This window comes from Saimiri boliviensis, chromosome 4, assembly GCF_048565385.1.
Source record: "Saimiri boliviensis isolate mSaiBol1 chromosome 4, mSaiBol1.pri, whole genome shotgun sequence".
Taxonomy (NCBI): domain Eukaryota; kingdom Metazoa; phylum Chordata; class Mammalia; order Primates; family Cebidae; genus Saimiri; species Saimiri boliviensis.
This window is the reverse complement of record NC_133452.1, coordinates 17,888,381-17,906,358: the sequence shown is the minus strand read 5'-3', so window position 1 is coordinate 17,906,358 and position 17,978 is coordinate 17,888,381. Positions and strand designations below refer to the sequence as shown.

Here is a 17,978-nt window from a genome sequence, read left to right as displayed (position 1 = left end):
ACATTGCTTCATTTCATCTTATTTCTTCTAGAGGCTTCTCTGTCTTCCATAGAAGATATGAGCCAAATGTTCTTCTAAGCTCTTTGTATACATTAACTCATCTTGTGCTCAAAACAATCCTTTCTACAAGGTAGTCACTGCTACTAAACCAGTTTTGCCTTTGAGGAAGCTGAGGCAGGAAAGGTGAAGTAAGTAGCTTGCCCAAGGCCAGGCACGGTGGCTCATGCCTGTAATCTCAGCACTTTGGGAGGCCAAGGTCTCAAATCACCCGAGCTCAGAAATTCGAGCCCAGCCTGACCAACATGGTGGAACCCCGTCTCCATTACAAATAATAATAATAATAATAATAATAATAATAATAATAATAAAAAGTAGCTTGCCCAAGATTACAGCGATAATGCAGGACAAAGTTGAGACTTGAACTCAGGCGCTCTTGCTCCAGGATCCGGGCTCTTACCCACTATACAATACAACTCAATCCCACATGATTTATTCTCTTTCGATGTCATGACAACTAAGAAAACAAACGTTACATACAGGCAGGCGGATCAGTTTCTTATGGTATCTTTCCACACGCCCGAAGACCTCCTGGCAGTAACGTCGGAGCTCATCTAGCTCTTCCTCAATAACCGCCGCATCCAGGGGCTCACTCTTTTCTATCAGCTGCTCTCCCTGGGCAATTATCTGCTCGATCTTACTGTGGTTCAATGAAATTTCCTGCTGGAAGGCCTAGGGAGTGCAAAGCTCATGTGATTTTGTTGCTGTTGTTGCTTACATTGATATAAGAGAATCGTAATATATTTCTCATTAGATTAAAAAAGACATGTCGGGGCTATTTAATTTACCATATACAATCACAAGCCAGGAGGCTATTACTGTCTAAAGTAAAACATACACATTTTAAGCCAGAACAGGAGTCATAAATAAAAACATTCAAATTCCGTGACAAGAAAAGCACTTTTGGCTAATGAAATTTACCATCACAGATAGCGTTAAGTTGATAGCACTGGTTATCCTTGATGAAAGCAATGGGAATCCATACACTGCCACCGAAATAGATTTGGCGTTTTAAAGAAATATTCTGAACATTTTAATTTCAGATGTCCTCATCCTATGTCAAACGTGACTAAGAGAAGCTATCTGATGTCACACATTCTTCTCAGGTGACTGTTTTGTTATTTCAGGACATAGGCAGGGAAAGTTATAATGATTTGAAAAACAAGGAATTCTGGGAGGATTATTTAGACTCATTCTGTGTGTTGCAAAAGATTTAAATCACTGGGGTCATGTTTCAGTGTTTTCCCCCACTTTTTTTTTGAGATGGAGTCTCACTCTCGTCACCTAGGCTGGAGTGTAGTGGCATGATCTTGGCTCACCACAACCTCTGCCTCCCAGGTTAAAGCTATTCTCCTGCCTCAGCCTCCTGAGTAGCTGGGATTACAGGCGCCCACCACCACTCCTGGCTAATTTTTGTACTTTTAGTAGAGATGGGGTTTCACCATGTTGGCCAGGCTGGTCTTGAACTCCTGATCTCAGGTAATCCATCCACTTCAGCCTCCCAAAGGGCTGGGATTATAGAGGTTAGCCACTACACCCAACCTCAGTGTTTACTTTTAATTCAATATGATAATAAACTGGGGAGAAGTTGAACTGTCTGATGGTGAAAAAGATTGCCAGGAGAGAAGGGAGGGTAGCGATAGGCTCCATCGTCCTGCCAGGGTCCAAAGGGACAAGATTCAATTACCACTTGGCAGAAACTTTCTGTGGAAGGATGTAAATATTTATTTGCCTGTGAGATGACAGCAGAGAGGAAACAGAGGAGAGGGTGAGGCAGAATAGCAGGGTTTACTGTTTCTTCCGTCCTGAGAATCTATGATTAAGGGCAAATTCCTTGTTTGATTATAACAACCCAAAGATTGTGGGCATCATGACCATTCTTTAAAAAAAATCCATCTATCTCGGGAAGAACATTTCATAAGTTGCCTTGGAAAATATTTCATGTGTTAAACATTCTCCCTTTTAGGAAATCCATACATCAAATGTATATCCCTCCTATTCAAATTTCTAGCTAGCCACTGTGTTTGAATTATACAGTGAAAAATAAAAAATGTATTTAAAATTAACTTGGCATCTAAGAATGTAGACTATGAGGAATGGAATCCTGACATAAGAACATTGTATTGCTTGGTGACATAGAGGTCAAAGGAGCCATATGAAGTTGCTATGAACAAATCAGGAAAGACAAACAAAACCAACAACAAGCCCAGGCGAGGCGGCTCACGTCTGTAATCCCAGAACTTTGGGAGGCCAATACAGGCGGATCACTTGAGGTCAGGAGTTCGAGACCAGCCTGGCCAACATAGTGAAACCCCATCTCTACTAAAATAAATACAAAAATACAAAAATTCGCTGCGCATGGTTGTGTGCACCTATAATCCCAGCTACTCAGGAGGCTGAGGCAAAAGAATTGCTTGAACCTGGGAGGCAGAGGTTCGGTTGCAGTGAGACGAGATTGTGCCACTGCACTCCAGCCTAAGCAACACGGTGAGACTCTCTCTAAAAACAAAACAAAACAAAACAAAACAAAACAAAACAAAACAAAACAACAATAGTAGAATATCCCTAACAGCCTGGCAATCAAGTTGATGATTAAAAATATCAACAACAATATCAGTATCAAATAAGATAAAGAGCAGTAAGAGATAAGCAATAATGGTTATCTCTGGGTAATGCTCTTTATCTTATCTTTTGTATCTTTTGTATTTTCTAAATTTATTTGCAGTTCAGAACTAATTTTTCAAAAGAAAAGTTATTTGCTATGTTCTTCACAAAAAGAGCCAAAAATCCTTTCCTTTTCATGCTTTCTTCAAATTGATAATTTGAGAAACAATCTATTACCTTGAGTTGCTTTATTTTAGCTTGAACATCACACTCAGAAAAATGTTCAATATTAGTGAGCTGCAGATCCATCTCTGTGAGCCAGACCAGAATGCTGTCCCGTGCAGTCTCAAACTCCTCACGCTGGCCAATAAAATGCTGGAAGGCAAGAGGAAAGTAATAACAATTATTTTTACTAAAAGTCTCTATAAACATATGGAGATGGCACAGTGAATTCCAGTGTTCTGTAAAGTCATTGTCTCAACAAGCAATGAGAAGCCTGCCATCCTTTGCCCTCTCACTCCTCCTGTTTCCTACTCCTGCCATCTCAATCTTACAAAATCACTGAGATTGAATCTCAAGATGGCATTCAAACAGCCCAATCCCATCCTCCGGCCTCTAAATTACAGAGGAGGCACAGCAAAAACCTTGAGTCTGCGCAAGATGGAGGTGACACGCTTCTGCAAGTTGTCCCATCTCTGGTTGCCTTCGTGAACCATCTGTTTGAGGCTACATGCTGAATCGGTGCGGTTCTCTCTGGCCAGGCGGCGGTACTGCTTGTTGATCAGTTCTAGCTGCGTCAGGCACTCGTGGACCTGTCGCTGGAAAGCCTACGGCCACAGAGAAGCATATCAGTGTGGGAAATCAGTGAAGGACGCTCAGTAGTGGCTCCTGTTTTTTTTTTTTTTTTTAATTGTAGAGTCTTGGAGAATGGGAAGTTATACTACCATGGAGGGAAAGAATGACATGTAATGAGGGTACACTTCCCCTTGTTATAGCCAAGTAATTTAGTCAGCATAGCTTAAGGAAAGGGAGTGAATCAATTAAAAAAATGTGAAAATGGAGAGTAGTAATAAATACGCACACACACACACCACACATATATAGACACACAAATATACATATACACATAGCTTTTAAAATAATTAATGTCCTAGAAACAAATATTTCCACAAAGCAAACCACTATAAAAATATACACATATGTGGAAATGTGAACATTTTTCTGAGTGTGATGTTCAAGATTTCTGGTGTCGATATATAGAAAAGATATCTATAATGGAACTGTTTATTTGTAAAATATGTACTTTTCTAAAAATCTAGAAATCGCCTCAATTCTGTTGTCCATTAGGAAAATCCTTAAAACTACCTTTGCAAAAGACCTTAAAAAAAAAAAAAAAAAAGCTAGTATAAGCTTTTAAGCAATGTAATTTAGTAAACTACAAGTAACTTTGTATTTTAAAAAGTTTGGAACATGCTCTGTTTATTTTTTGTTGTTCCTGTGAATTATTCAGTTTTTGTAAAACATATTAGAGCTAGTGCACCACTCTACACAGTAGCATCTATTTACTTTTGAGGCTATCCCAGGGACAGTTTAGAGATTCTGAAGGTAAAATACTCTTTCCTGCTTTTTCCCTGCAATATAAGAGAGCCCTATAGCATAAGAATCATTTGGCTGGATGTGGTGGCTCACACCTGTAATCCCAGCATTTTGGGAGGCTGAGGCGGGCAGATCACAATGTCAAGAGATCGAGACTATCCTGGCCAACATGGTGTAACCCCGTCTCTACTACAAAAATACAAAAATTAGCTGGTTGTGGTGGCGTGCGCCTATAGTCCCAGCTACTTGGGAGGCTGAGGCAGGAGAATTGCTTGACCCCGGGAGGTGGAGGCTGCAGTGAGCTGAGATCTCATCACTGCACTCCAGCCTGGCGCCTGGTGACAGAACAAGAGTCTGTCTCAAAAAAAAAAAAAAAAAAAAAAAGAATCATTTGGCCAAAATAAAATGAAGTTTTAAAAAAATCATTTGTATGATTTATGACTGATTTTTATCTTGGCATTAGACCAAAAAGAAAATTATAATTAATATATTGAATTGCATTCATCAAATCCCCAAATTCTGCTTTCCTTGGCTCATCACACTGTTTACATGTGATCACATTTCTGCCCCTTAAATGGTTTTCCTTCTGAGAGCTGCTTTTAGAGCCTTCATCCTAGGAAATCCTAGCTTCCAGGCTAAAAGCCTTAAGTTATTTCTCCAGCAAAGGGAGTGGTAAGGAAAGTTCAGCTCTGGCCATGACCGGAAGTCACAGTACATGTTTGCTCATTGGGGTAAGGATGGATTACCCCCAGGCAGAAACCTCAGTACACCCACATCCATCCCAAACGTTCATGTGATTGAACCAGCTGAAGACTGCCCACAAGCACAGCTTTGTTTCTGCTATTTATTTCTGTCTCTTAAGAAAATTAACTACAAAATTTATGATACATAATGAAATCAATCATTATAGAAGCTAACTACAAGGCTAATTTTTGCTATACAATCTGAGAGTCTAAAATAGCATCAGAGAGAATCTTACATAATCTGCTTTGCAGTATAAGCCAATTATAAAAGGTTTTAACCTTTATGAAGCTGAGTGTAGGAAGATGCAGTTGAGCAGTCTTCTACCACATTCATTCACATTGAGATGACCCGGAATCTATTTCAGAGTTTATTGTGTTTTTTAATAGTAGTTTTCTAAGGGAACATCTTTTATATGAATAAAAGTATTGTTTACTCTAATTTAATGGTCTAGTTATATATAAATTCATTCACCATTCAGTCATCAGAGGAATTCATTCATTTTACATAGCATATAAACATTTTTCTAGATTCATATAGCTGTTCATATACAACCCTGAGATTTTAAACTCCATAAGAATAAAAAGCAAACTTCGTATTTCCCATCATAGGCCTCAGTAAATGGCTATTACCCGATGTTGTAAGGTAAAAGTGAATGCAGTTAGATTTCATTGGATTTACAGTGTTGTTTCTAAACATCTCGAGGAACTTGGGGCAGAATTAGCAATTGAAAATGGTCAGCATGCTTCTGAACTCTTTGCAGTCAATACATCTGAGTTCACAACTGCTTATCAGTGGGAATTGAATGGAAAAACACCTTCGAATTTTAAAATGGTCAACTTTGGACTAGGTCAGGTCTTCCATGAAAATGAACGGTGGTTGAGAAGTTGGAGCTTCACTGTATAACAGTGACAGAGTGGACTCAAGATTATGCAAACCGGCAAGGTACTGGAATCAATTATTAGATGATTTCTTTCTTTATGAATATGATTACACTACAGCTATTTTTGTGTTAGTATAACTGAAAACTTTTGGTGACTCAAGACCAGTATTACTCTTCACTGTGTACTTAGAAATGAATTATAATGAAAATGTTTTATTCCATTCTAGAGCCAACTCTTTTATCAATGATATGTATACACACACACACACACACACACACACACACACACAAACACACTGCGATTAGGTAAAGAAAATACAAAAATGTATTTGGAAGATAGATTTTTATAGTATAAAAACATCATATCTTAATCTTAGAAAAGATAGTTGATTGTGGAATAACTCTGAAATAAAAATTATGCCAAGATCTTTTGGGGGGAATCATGATTCTTCTTTTCTAATAAATCTCCCTTCATTACTACATTATTTATGCTTCTTGATAATCTTAAAACATAAATCTCCTTTTGACCATTCTTTGCCTACTTATGAGGTCATAATAAAGCTGGCTACAATGTCCTCACCCAGCAATCTGAACAGATAACGTGTGGGTGAACAGCTGGTTTGGGTCTTGGAACTCCAACTGCCACCTGGCTACTTTAATAGCAAAATAAGGCTTAAAAATTTGGAATTATAAATCACCTCAAATTTCTTTAGTTCCTCCTTGGCAACTGTATATATCACCCCAGAAGAGCTGGGAAAAGCAGCTGTCCTTTCTGATATCTTGAGCCAATCTTCAAAACGCGAATAGTCATCCAGAAATTTCTGCCACAATCGCCACGTCTCTTCGATTCTGAGGCAGAAAACGAAAGAACAGATTCTGATTACTGGAGACTGTTTTCACTACAGAACCAGGACTGATGCCCGCGACTGGATTAAAGGTGCCCACACAAGCAACTGTTGTGCCAAACAATGACCATGCCTCGAGCCAAATTTGACCAGTGAGCAAAAGAGACAACTGTTGGAGCTAAAATAAAACAGCTGTTTTAATTTTTTAAAAAACATGTCCTGCAGCTCTGGATTTTGAATTAGTCAAATTGAATATTATAAGCAGATCACATGAGCTGTCTTGGATGTGTGCACCAAGTTTAGAAAAGCAACAACAGGTTTACAATGTGCACTCAGACCATGTATGATGGAAATAAAAACGAGGTCTGAAAATCCATTTAAGTCCAACATTCAACTCACACTGACAAAAGTCAATCTATGGCAGCAGGACAGATACCAAGCTTTCAACAGTTTACCAGAGAACATGGCCATGATGATCACCTGGTAATACAGCACGATTGTCTGCCACCTTCAATTTCAAAGGGTTTCAAGATAAATGTATTTTTATTATTTAATTTTTAATGAAAGAATGTTACTGTTTTCACAGCCACACATTCTGCGATGTTATGCTTGTTCGACAGGGGTGTATTTTTATGTTCCCATATTATATTTAAACTGTTAGGTCAGACATAACTTGGCTTGTTATATTTATATATTACCTTTATATCTACTTATTTTCCCAACTAAATGTAGACAATAGCAAGTTTAGGAAGCCATAGGTATTTTTGGAAATAACCAACAGGAAATAGTGAACAATGGCTACTCGGGGTGATTTTTTGTTTCTTTCGGGCCTTTCCCTCCTCCCTCTCTGTTTCAGCATCCCAGCTCACTTGAGTCTCCTTTCCATGGACATAGCACAAATGTTTCTCCAGCGCCGGTCCAGGTTTCTCGTGGCCTGCTGGATGGAGTCACACTCGGCATCAGTGGCGCAGGCGTCACAGTCGTGCAGCAGGACTTCACACAGGTTGAGGACAGATGCCACACCTGTACTGTGCTTCTCTATGTCTCTCTGAAGCTCCTGCAGGGGAATGCAACAGGCTTTATCCAACAATTACATGTACACGGATGACAGAAACTGAAGCAACATGTGTTGATAAATGGCTAGGCTACACCTTGACAAATATTTCATTTCCTTGAATGTATGACATTTATTGAGCCTTATTTATGAAATACAGCAAGCTCAAAGTATGAGAAAATGGATGTAGAAATATTTTGGCTACGTGAGCAATTCCAAAATATAAACTGAACAAATGAAATCATCACACTAAGAGTAAAACTAACTTCTTTAATCAATAAGAAATGAATCTTAGCCTGGCGCAGTGGCTCATGCCTGTAATTCCAGCACTTTGGGAGGCCGAGGTGGGCAGATTGCCTGAGGTCAGGAGTTCAAGACAACTCCTGGCCAACATGGTGAAACCCTGTCTCTACTAAAAATACAAAAATTTAGCCGGGTGTGGTGGTGTGCGCCTATAATCCCAGCTACTAGGGATGCTGAGGCAGGGGAATTGCTTGAACCAGGGAGGTGGAGATTGAAGTGAGCTGAGATTGTGCCACTGCACTTCAGCCTGGGCAACAAAGCAAGACTCAGTCTCTAAATAAATAAATAATCTTGGCTCAGACTCTACTTCACGAATACATCACTTTCATTCCAATCAATCAATCAATGCAATACAGTCATCTCTTGGTATCTGTTGGGGGATTGGTTCCAGGTTTTCCCTTGGATACCAAAACCCATGGATGCTTAAGTCCTTGATACCAAATGCTGTACTATTTGCATACTTCCTATGCACATCCGCCCATACACTTTCAAACATCTTGACATTACTTACAATACCTAATACATGGAAATGCTATGGAAATAGTTGCCATATCATATTGTTTAGAAAATCATGACAAGAATAAAAAGTCTGTATATGGATGCAATTTTTTTTCCAAATGCTTTTGATCTATGGTTGGTATAATCCACCAATGTAGAACCATACATACCGACGGCCTATATACAGTATATATGCATGTGCTAAGAGCTAGCATTCAAGAATTGGGTTTTAAGATCCAAAGATTTGCTTTTTTTTTTTTTTTTTTTTTTTTTTTTTGAGAGAAGAGTCTCACTCTGTCACCCAGGCTGGAGTGCACTGGTACAATCTCAGCTCATTGCAACTTCTGCCTCCGGAGTTCAAGTGATTCTCCTGCCTCAGCCTCCCAAGTAGCGGAAATTACAGGTACCCACCATCATGCCTGGCTAATTTTTGTTTGTTTGTAGAAACAGGGTTTCACCATGTTGGCCAGGCTAGTCTTGAACTTCTGACCTCAGGTGATCTGCCCACCACAGCCTTCCAAAGTGCTGGGATTACAGTTGTGAGCCACCACGCCTGGCCGATTTGCATTATTTTTTAAGCAGTTAATTCCACCATCATTAAAAGGTAACATGATTATCAATGGATGAACAAATAACGAAAGTGTGGTATATATACACAATGGAATATTATTTGGTCATAAAAAATAATGAAATTATGTTGTTTGCAGCAACATGGATGGAACTGGAGGTCATTATGTTAAGTGAAATAAGCCGGGTACAGAAAGACAAATATCACACATTCTTACTTGTATGTGGGAGCTGAAAAAGTTGATTTCAAGGAGGTAGAGAGAATGCCAGATAGCAGAGGCTAAGAAGAGTGTTTTGGGGCGATGACATGAGGTTGGTCAATAGATCCAAGCATACAGTTAGAGGGAATAAGTTTTAATGTTTGATAGAGTAGAATGACTAGAGTTAACAACAATCTACCGCATATTTCCAAATAGCTAGAAGAGGGAAACTGCAATGTTCCCAACACATAGAAATAATAAATACTGGAGGTGACGGACACCCCAGATACCCTGGCTTGATCGTTACCCAGTCTACACATGTAATGACATATTCTATGTACCCCACAAATACGTGGAAATATTATTTAAGGGACTTAGGTGGTGGTGTACTCGTTTTTTTAAATCCCCTTGTTCTTGGTTTATTAACACCCTTTTCAACATAATCTAATGCTTACAACACTATCTACATATTGTTTTTAACATGGTTTTGAACATTAGTTTTTTAAAAAATAATTTATTTCTTTTTGAGACAGGGTCTTGCTCTGTCCCCCAGGCTGGAGTGCAGGGGTGAGATTACGGCTCAATGTAGCCTCGAACTCCTGGCCTCAAGGGATCCTTCTGTGTTGGCCTTCCCAAGTGTTAGGATTACGGGTGTGAGCCACCACATTCGACCTATTTCTATATTTCTCAGTAATATATAACTTCTCTAAGTAACATCGATATTGCTTGATTTTTCCATTTTAGTAATTACTTTTATGAATTCTTCTATAGTAGAGAAGAAATAAACTTCTGTATGACTGAACTCTAATGACTATTATGACTCAGAGCTATGGTAATGATCATTGTTCTCTTGATTTTTGTTATTTAACATTTTTTGCATTTGAGGAACAAAACATGCTATGGTTTTATTTCTTTTCTTATATAACTCATTTTCCTGGAATTAACAATCCTCTCTCTCTCTCAAATTTATAATGCTTGCTTCTATTATCTCTCTTACAGAACTAATAAAACTTCCAGAGTGGTTAAGCCCATCAGATAATCTAGCCCCTCCTGGCTCCTCCTGGAAACATCCCTCCTAGAGCACCCAGAGCCCCTGCTCCCATCTGGACAGGTGCTGGCTTGGCTGCAGTACAGCTGTCCTCGGGGACTTCCCTGCGCCTTCACTCTGGGAATTCCCTTTTTCTTCCTCCTGAGTTGAATAGTACTTTCCCTCTTGCTTTAGTGCATGCAGCATACGCAGCCTCTGTAGCATAGTAGTATGTAGCAAATACATACTGTAATTTCCTCTCACTTTAGTGTATGTAGCATACCCTTCATTTGCTTCCTGAAAATGGGTACATAGGAGGCAAAACATTTATATATTAAATGGCAAGGTATAAAGTTCTAAATCATAAATAATTTTTCTCAGCTTTCTGAAGGCAGAGCCATTGTCTTCCAGCTTCCAGTATTGTTCTAGAGAAGACAGATTTTATTGCATCCTGGAAACCTTTAAGATCCCCTTATCCCTTGTGTTCTGCAATTTTACAGTGTGGTTTTGCTTTGTCTGACATCTTCCTGGGCACTTATGTGTCCCTTATAATCTGTAAAGGCATGTTTTTCATTTTGGATATACATATGAATATAAATACACATACATGAATATATATACACACACATATATGTGTAATGTGTGTACACGTGTAACCTCCTACAAACTAGAACAAAAAGATAAAGATATGAAAAATAGAAGAGAAATACAGAAATAAACATAATAAAATTAAAAATAATGCAAAAGTTTCAAAATCCAATTCAGTTATTTTGTAAAAGTCCCCTCAAGAAAGAATAAACAAAATGGAGAGATTATCATAGTAGCAATGTAAAAACATATATATTTAATAATAAATATATATTATTTAATAATGCATATATATTTTTACATTACTACATTATTTAATAATATATATTATTTAATAATAAATACACATTTTTTTACATTACTACTATGATGGTTTTCTTATCTCCATTTTCTTTACTCTTTTTTGGGGGTACTTTTACAAAATAACTGAATTGGATTTTGAAACTCTTGCATTATTGTTAATTTTATTATGTTTATTTTTGTATTTCTCTCCTATTTTTCATATATTTATCTTTTTGTTTTAGCTTGTGGGAGATAGTCTCCACTCTAAAAGCTCTTTTTAAAATAAAAATGGCGCATTTTATGAATGCAAAACCTCTCATTTCTGTGAGTTTTTTGGTTTGTTTTGTTTACATTTTCTTCCTCTCTCTACAATGTGTTTCCTCTAATTATTCCTTTCTTTATTTCCCCCTGTTTATTTTGGTCTTTTCTCAATGGCAGAAGCTTTCTTAAGTGGTGGGGATTCTTGCCTACCCACACATATTCAGGAATGAGTCAGCTCTACAAGCTATGCATGCACCTAAGGTCCGTCAACCGGGAGGCTTCACTGTGGTGAGTTGGTCTGGCCTTTTGCTGGGTTGCTTTGAGTATCACTAATTGAAGGTACTTTTTCTCTTGTCTGATCAGTTCTCCAGAAAGGATGCTCCATTATCCTGGCTAGGGTGTAAGCCTGATTACTGACACAGTGGGAGCCAAGCTGGGGAAGTGGGGTGGGAGCCCTAACATTTGATACTGAGCCCTTCACATCATCTCCCCATTTTTAACATAGTGACTCTAGCCTCCATGGTGTCCTGATCCCCAAACTCAATGTCCTTCTGCTTTGCCTTCTCCAGAGAGTAATTATCTGGCCTTCTGCGACAGTAAAGGAAGCCGAGTTGCCTGGCTGCCTGGCCTTAGGAGGAATCTGCCAGTCTCAGCACACCTTATTCAGATTTTCAAGTAATCTTCCATTTTACAGCTCAGCAGACAAACTCAGCTTTCAGCTTCATCTGATCTCTACTTTCTGAGCCTGGAATTCCATGGAATTAATTAACTTTCTCCACCCATCCACTTTCCATCTTGCAAAATTGTGTTGGATGTCTGTCATCTATCTCTCCCATTTTCTCTCCTGTCTCCTTGCCACTGTGGTTTTAACCTTTTCCCTCTTTACTATCATTTTACTGGAGTTTTAGTAGTAGGTGGGGCTATAAGTACATATGATCAATTTGCCATATTTAACTGTATTATCGATTTTCATACATTTGCAAAATTACAAGACTGGTCATTTGCATTTTTAACTCATCATTGTACATATCATTACCATGTTCTCTGGAAGAATCTGGGAAGCTAGATGCCAACCAGGATCCTACAATTCAATCATCAGGATCTCAAACATCAGCACCCATCAGAAAACTTTAATTTCATAAAAACTGAAAAATGTTTTGCTAACAAAGTTTTTAAAAGCAATGTAATTTAGTATGTATTTCAAGATAGCTAGAAGAGAAGATTTTGAGTGTTGTCACTATAAAGAAATGATGAATGTTTAAAGTGATGGATATGGTGATCAAATTACCTCATTTTGTTTGATTATTACATTATGCAAATACGTATTGAAACATTACATTGTACCCCCCACACAGGAACAATTATTATGTATTAATTAGAAAGAACAATAATTTAATGATAATTTTAATATTTAAAAAACCTCAACACCCCAAACTGCATTTTAACACCTATTTCATTGGCTTAAATAGCTTGCAAAATGAAGTAAGTACATAAACTATTTTATAAGATGTTAAAAATAGGAGATATTTACATTTTATAGCATTTTAAAGTTAAGCAACTTTGCTGCAATGATCTAAATGTAATGAAGAGGAACAGAGTATGGACAGAATATTCAAAGCAACCTAAAGGCATGGAGTAAAAATATTTCTAGTGGGGAATTTGCTATGTTTACTACTGGCAACTGGAGTCTGATATACTTAGAATAAATGAGGGGACCCAGCACAGTGGCTCACACCTGTAATCCCAGCACTTTGGGAGACTGAGGCAGGGGGATCACTTGAGGTCAGGAGTTTGAGACCAGCCTGGCCATCATGGCAAAACCCTGTCTCTACTAAAAATACAAAAATTAGCCAGGTGTGGTGCTGCATGCCTGACATCCCAGCTTCTTAGGAGGCTGAGGCCTGAGAATCTCTTGAACCTTGGTGGTGGAGGTGGCAGTGAGCTGAGATCACACCACTGCACTCCAGCCTGGGTGACAGAGTGAGAGAGCGAGACTCCGTCTCAGAAAAAAAAAAAAAAAAAAAAAAAGAATAAACGAGAGAGGGAATGATGTGAGGTAAAAATTTCTTCTGTATACATTTGCTAGAATCATCCCTTTTTGTTTGTTGGGTTGTACACGGCCAGTGAGATGTCCAGATGAAGGTGGAATTACAGTGTGTGATCTGCAGGTCATGCAATCAGTTTTGCAAAACTAAATTTTTCAACTTGAAAAATTCTAAGTATGCCTTGTAATCTTTCCCCAAACACTGTACACAGAAAAAAGTGGAACTGGTCGGGGGCTCCTTTCATTCATTTCTAAGTGTATGTTAATGGGCTAGGGCTAGTAACTCTCAAATAAGTAAACCAATCTGTTAGCACTGTTTTAGATACATAATTGCAACTCAACCTTACCTACCATCTTAGAAGGCTTCTTGCTAAACTGATGACACTAACTATACAAGGGCACAAGCATCTTTGTAAGGCTGAACTCTGCAGCGGCATGGAACCAGGGGATTGCCCCAATCCCCTGTCTAGGCAAAGTGCCCTTCCTCACGAGTCCTGCCTAGCTCCCTCCTGGCCTTCCATTGCCAGTCACCATCTCATGCTCACTCCATCATCCTGGCCAGGAGGACAGATATTCCATGGCTTATTAATTCCACTTCAATTTTAAGTCTTACTTGCTGCTCATTAAGCTTTCTCTGTATTTCTTCTGAGTTACAGGAATCATAGACTATCGGCTTCGCCAGCTCTGACTCGATGTGAGCAAGCCAGGTCCTCAGGATACTCATATTCTTATCAAGCTGCTGCACAGCCACCAGTGTCTCCTTCAGCTTCTTCACCCTGTGGGCAGAAAAGGGGGAACATCCTGTTTCAAAGAGAAGCCCACTCATGTTTCCCGTGTGTGCAGAGGAGAACACCAGGCCTTATAATCTTTGTAGGCAGAGAGTTAGAAACTCATGTGGAAGAAGCCAAAAACAGAAGAAAAAGGAGGACAGAAATTAGAGCTGAATACAGACAATGGAGCAAGGATGCAGAGGAGGCAGGGATCCAGGGTAGAGGAGCAGAAACAGATAAATTAGTTTTGAGCACAGTTTTCTCAGTGTGAGCAGAGCATGATCAGAAGTTTTGGAAGAACACAGGTAATATTTCTCAACTCCATTACTACCTACTTAGAGCAAAAATCAATTATTGAGTCCCTGTAAAGAGCCTGACATGGCTGAGTGTACACAGATTGCTCTAAAGAGAAAGGTCATGGTAATAATAAGCATATGGTCAATGATCTATTAGAGTGCTTATTTAAAAATTGCTGTTACCTTTTGACTATAAGTCTCACCTTTCGGTTCAGGAAATATGGCCACCTAATTGGCACTGCTCATAACAGAGGTAAACAGCAGATGAGCAAAACACTTCAAGCTACTAGTGTGTCACCTTGGCTCAACTGAAGAGGTATATATCTTCTTGAAAAAATGTCAAGAGCAACATGACTTGTAAGACTCTAGGCTTGTGATAGATTTTAAGACAGGAATCTGCAATAGAATGTTCTCAAAGATTGACAACTTACACTTAGAGTCATCAGATATTCCCCGGTCCCCCCTACTTCCAGGCATTTGAATAAGTGATTCTCAGTCTGGGATTTTCACACAATCCACAGAGGGTGTTTTCAAACCACAGGTGCCAAATATTAGCCACCACCCTGAGGTGGTTCTGATATGTTTCTCTGATCAAGACTCACTGTTCTGAAGAAAATGTCTCATAATCAAAGTATTTTGAACATTTGGATTCATTTTTAGTTGTTTAAAGTTGATATCATCACTTCTCTTTTAATTTCAATAAATCAATGTTTCTCTCTCAAGTGAAAATTTATTTGACAACATGATCAATTTTCCTTTTTGTCAATGTTCCTCAAAACATTGTCATATAAAGGCTTTTAAAGGATTTTTACTATGGTCAGCTCTTAATATCTATATTTTAATAATTGTAATTAATAATACTTTTTTTTTTTTTTTGAGACGGAGTTTTGCTCTTGTTACCCAGGCTGGAGTGCAATGGCGCGACCTCGGCGCACCGCAACCTCCGCCTCCTGGGTTCAGGCAATTCTCTTGCCTCAGCCTCCTGAGTAGCTGGGATTACTGGCACGCGCCACCATGCCCAGCTAATTTTTTGTATTTTTAGTAGAGACGGGGTTTCACCATGTTGACCAGGATGGTCTCGATCTCTTGACCTTGTGATCCACCTGCCTCGGCCTCCCAAAGTGATGGGATTACAGGCTTGAGCCACTGCGCCCGGCTCAATAGTACTTTTTGAATCACATTTTCAGTTTGTAAAAGCACTCTTAGGAGCATTACCTTTTATTGTTTTGAAAAATGTGTATTTAAAAAATTAAGTTCATGTTTCATAATACAGTCTACTGATAGAAAATGCAACTATGTTGCAATGTTTATCAGGACTTAAAATTCCACTTGAGATAAGATTTTCCTAATTAGCTTTATAAATAAAAATTGTACCCTATCCCCCAGACGCTTCAAGGCATTGGCCTTGAACACTATTTGCAAGAACTTTTACATACAACCCACTCACATTTCTCTCATAGCTAAGACAAAATTCATCTAGGCATCAGTCAGTGAATGACAGTTTTATTATGGCTACCGGGTACCAAGCTCGTGGAGTACATTTAACCGACCACAGCATGGACATGGAATTTTACGTGGCTCTGGCCACAGTGCCCCAGACTGAAAGAATAGTGTACCATCAATAAATCCACTGGAACGGGCCTGAAGAATGGCACATAGCACCAAGAAGTCCATACTGCTTTTACCTCTGTAGGGATGCCTTCTCAGCCGCCTCTCAGACGTGACCCGTTTCTTGTCTTCAGATATGGTAGGAACTGACATTCACTAGGTTTGGGGATGGGGTTTGGTAGCAACCTCGTAACATCCTTAGGGTTTTACTAGAGGCTGGAGTGCTTGTTTCTTTCCTACCTTATTTTAGCTCCCTGGTATTATTTATGCATGAATTGGTCTCCTCCATGGTAAGTTTCTTGGAAAGCTGGAAATGTGAATTTCCATATCTGGATATTTCCCTACCCTGGCCATGCTAAATTCAGTGCTTTGCATGAAATTGGGTACTGTTTAAATGGTTGCTAAACATTAGTAATTAATATTTTAAATGAATTGTGTTTATTTAATTAATATGTTTTCATTTTAAAATTTTTATTTGATATTAAATGTGTATTAAGTTTTTCTTCTAGGTTCCACATTTGCCAATGTTCTATTTGTCAAATATTAAAATTCATTCATTTTCTTGGTTCAAAACTCACTTATAGATATGATCAAAAGATCCAAAGCACAAAAGGATGCAAGTAAATACTGTTCCACAGGCCTATCGACACTAGCAAAATAAATTACAGGATAGCTTTTGTAATATTGAATGAGTTCCAAGTCAGAGCAGTTAGTACGCAGTATGTCAAGGGCATCATGACATGGAAATGTGTGTTCATATAGTCCATTAGGGACAAGTTCCTCTTTCAAACAAATGTGTATATTTAGTAAAGTCAATGGGGGTGTACATTTAGGTGGTTCTTTTTCATTTTTAAAAAAGTATATTTTACTACAAATAGCAAAACATTGTGTGTGTGTGTGTGTGTGTTCCTGTGTGTGTGCCTGTGTGTGCGCGTGTGTGCCTGTGTGTGTGTGCGCGCGCACATGCGTGCGCGCTGGGGGGCGAGCAGATATGAGCCAGCAGGACATGGGTATTTAACGTGATATTTATTTGCAGGACAAGGATCACTCTTTTCTAGGAGAAATGTCCCATGTTTTTTTCCACTATTTCTTTAAAGATAATTTTTGGATAAAGCATCGCAGTATTTTTATTTATCTATCATTATGAGGAGTCTGAGCAACATTCCTTTTGTTAAACATCCAGGATTATCATTCAAATTAGATACTTGCAGACGTCACATGTCTGGGTAAGTTTAGCAGCTTGATAAATCTGTAAGTCCCTGCAGCTTATGGTTCTTTCACAGTCCAGTGTGTATTACAGGTATTTAGCCTTTCTTGAAAAGGATTCTACTATGAAATCCTATTGTCCAGCTTCTTAATGCTGAAATATGAATCTATCTACAAACACACAGATATATATGTACTTACACATACATACTTCTACAAATATGTTGGATCTATATTTCATTACTTTCCTTCAAAGTAATTTAGGATATCCATAACACAAAACAAAACAAAAAGTCCAAGTTCTAAACGTAATAGAACAAAAATTACCATCATGTGAATGCTATTCATTTGTAGAAATTTATCTGAGAAATGATACAGTAAAAGGAAAACATTTTTTAAAAATTAAAAATAAAAATTCCTATCATATTTTTATTCTAACTAAAAAAACATGAATTAATCATTTGTATAATGCCCTAAATTACTATTTTAGACATTAATTTGTACGCTTTGCACGTTTTATAAACTTTATATTAGTGACTGAAACATAC

At 38.3% G+C, this 17,978-nt stretch overlaps 1 protein-coding gene across 25 annotated transcripts in view; it reads right to left on the bottom strand.

The window, feature by feature from the left end:
• SYNE1 (spectrin repeat containing nuclear envelope protein 1) overlaps positions 1-17,978 on the bottom strand; it is a 518,258-nt gene that overhangs the window by 26,798 nt on the left and 473,482 nt on the right. For all 25 annotated transcript variants that reach the window (XM_074397242.1, XM_074397246.1, XM_074397241.1 and 22 more), the window contains 6 exons: positions 14,164-14,326; positions 7,596-7,783; positions 6,580-6,730; positions 3,306-3,488; positions 2,899-3,036; positions 538-729 (listed from right to left, as the gene is read on the bottom strand). In XM_074397242.1, the coding sequence (XP_074253343.1) occupies positions 538-729; positions 2,899-3,036; positions 3,306-3,488; positions 6,580-6,730; positions 7,596-7,783; positions 14,164-14,326 (1,015 nt within the window). The remainder of the gene's footprint in view (positions 1-537; positions 730-2,898; positions 3,037-3,305; positions 3,489-6,579; positions 6,731-7,595; positions 7,784-14,163; positions 14,327-17,978) is intronic.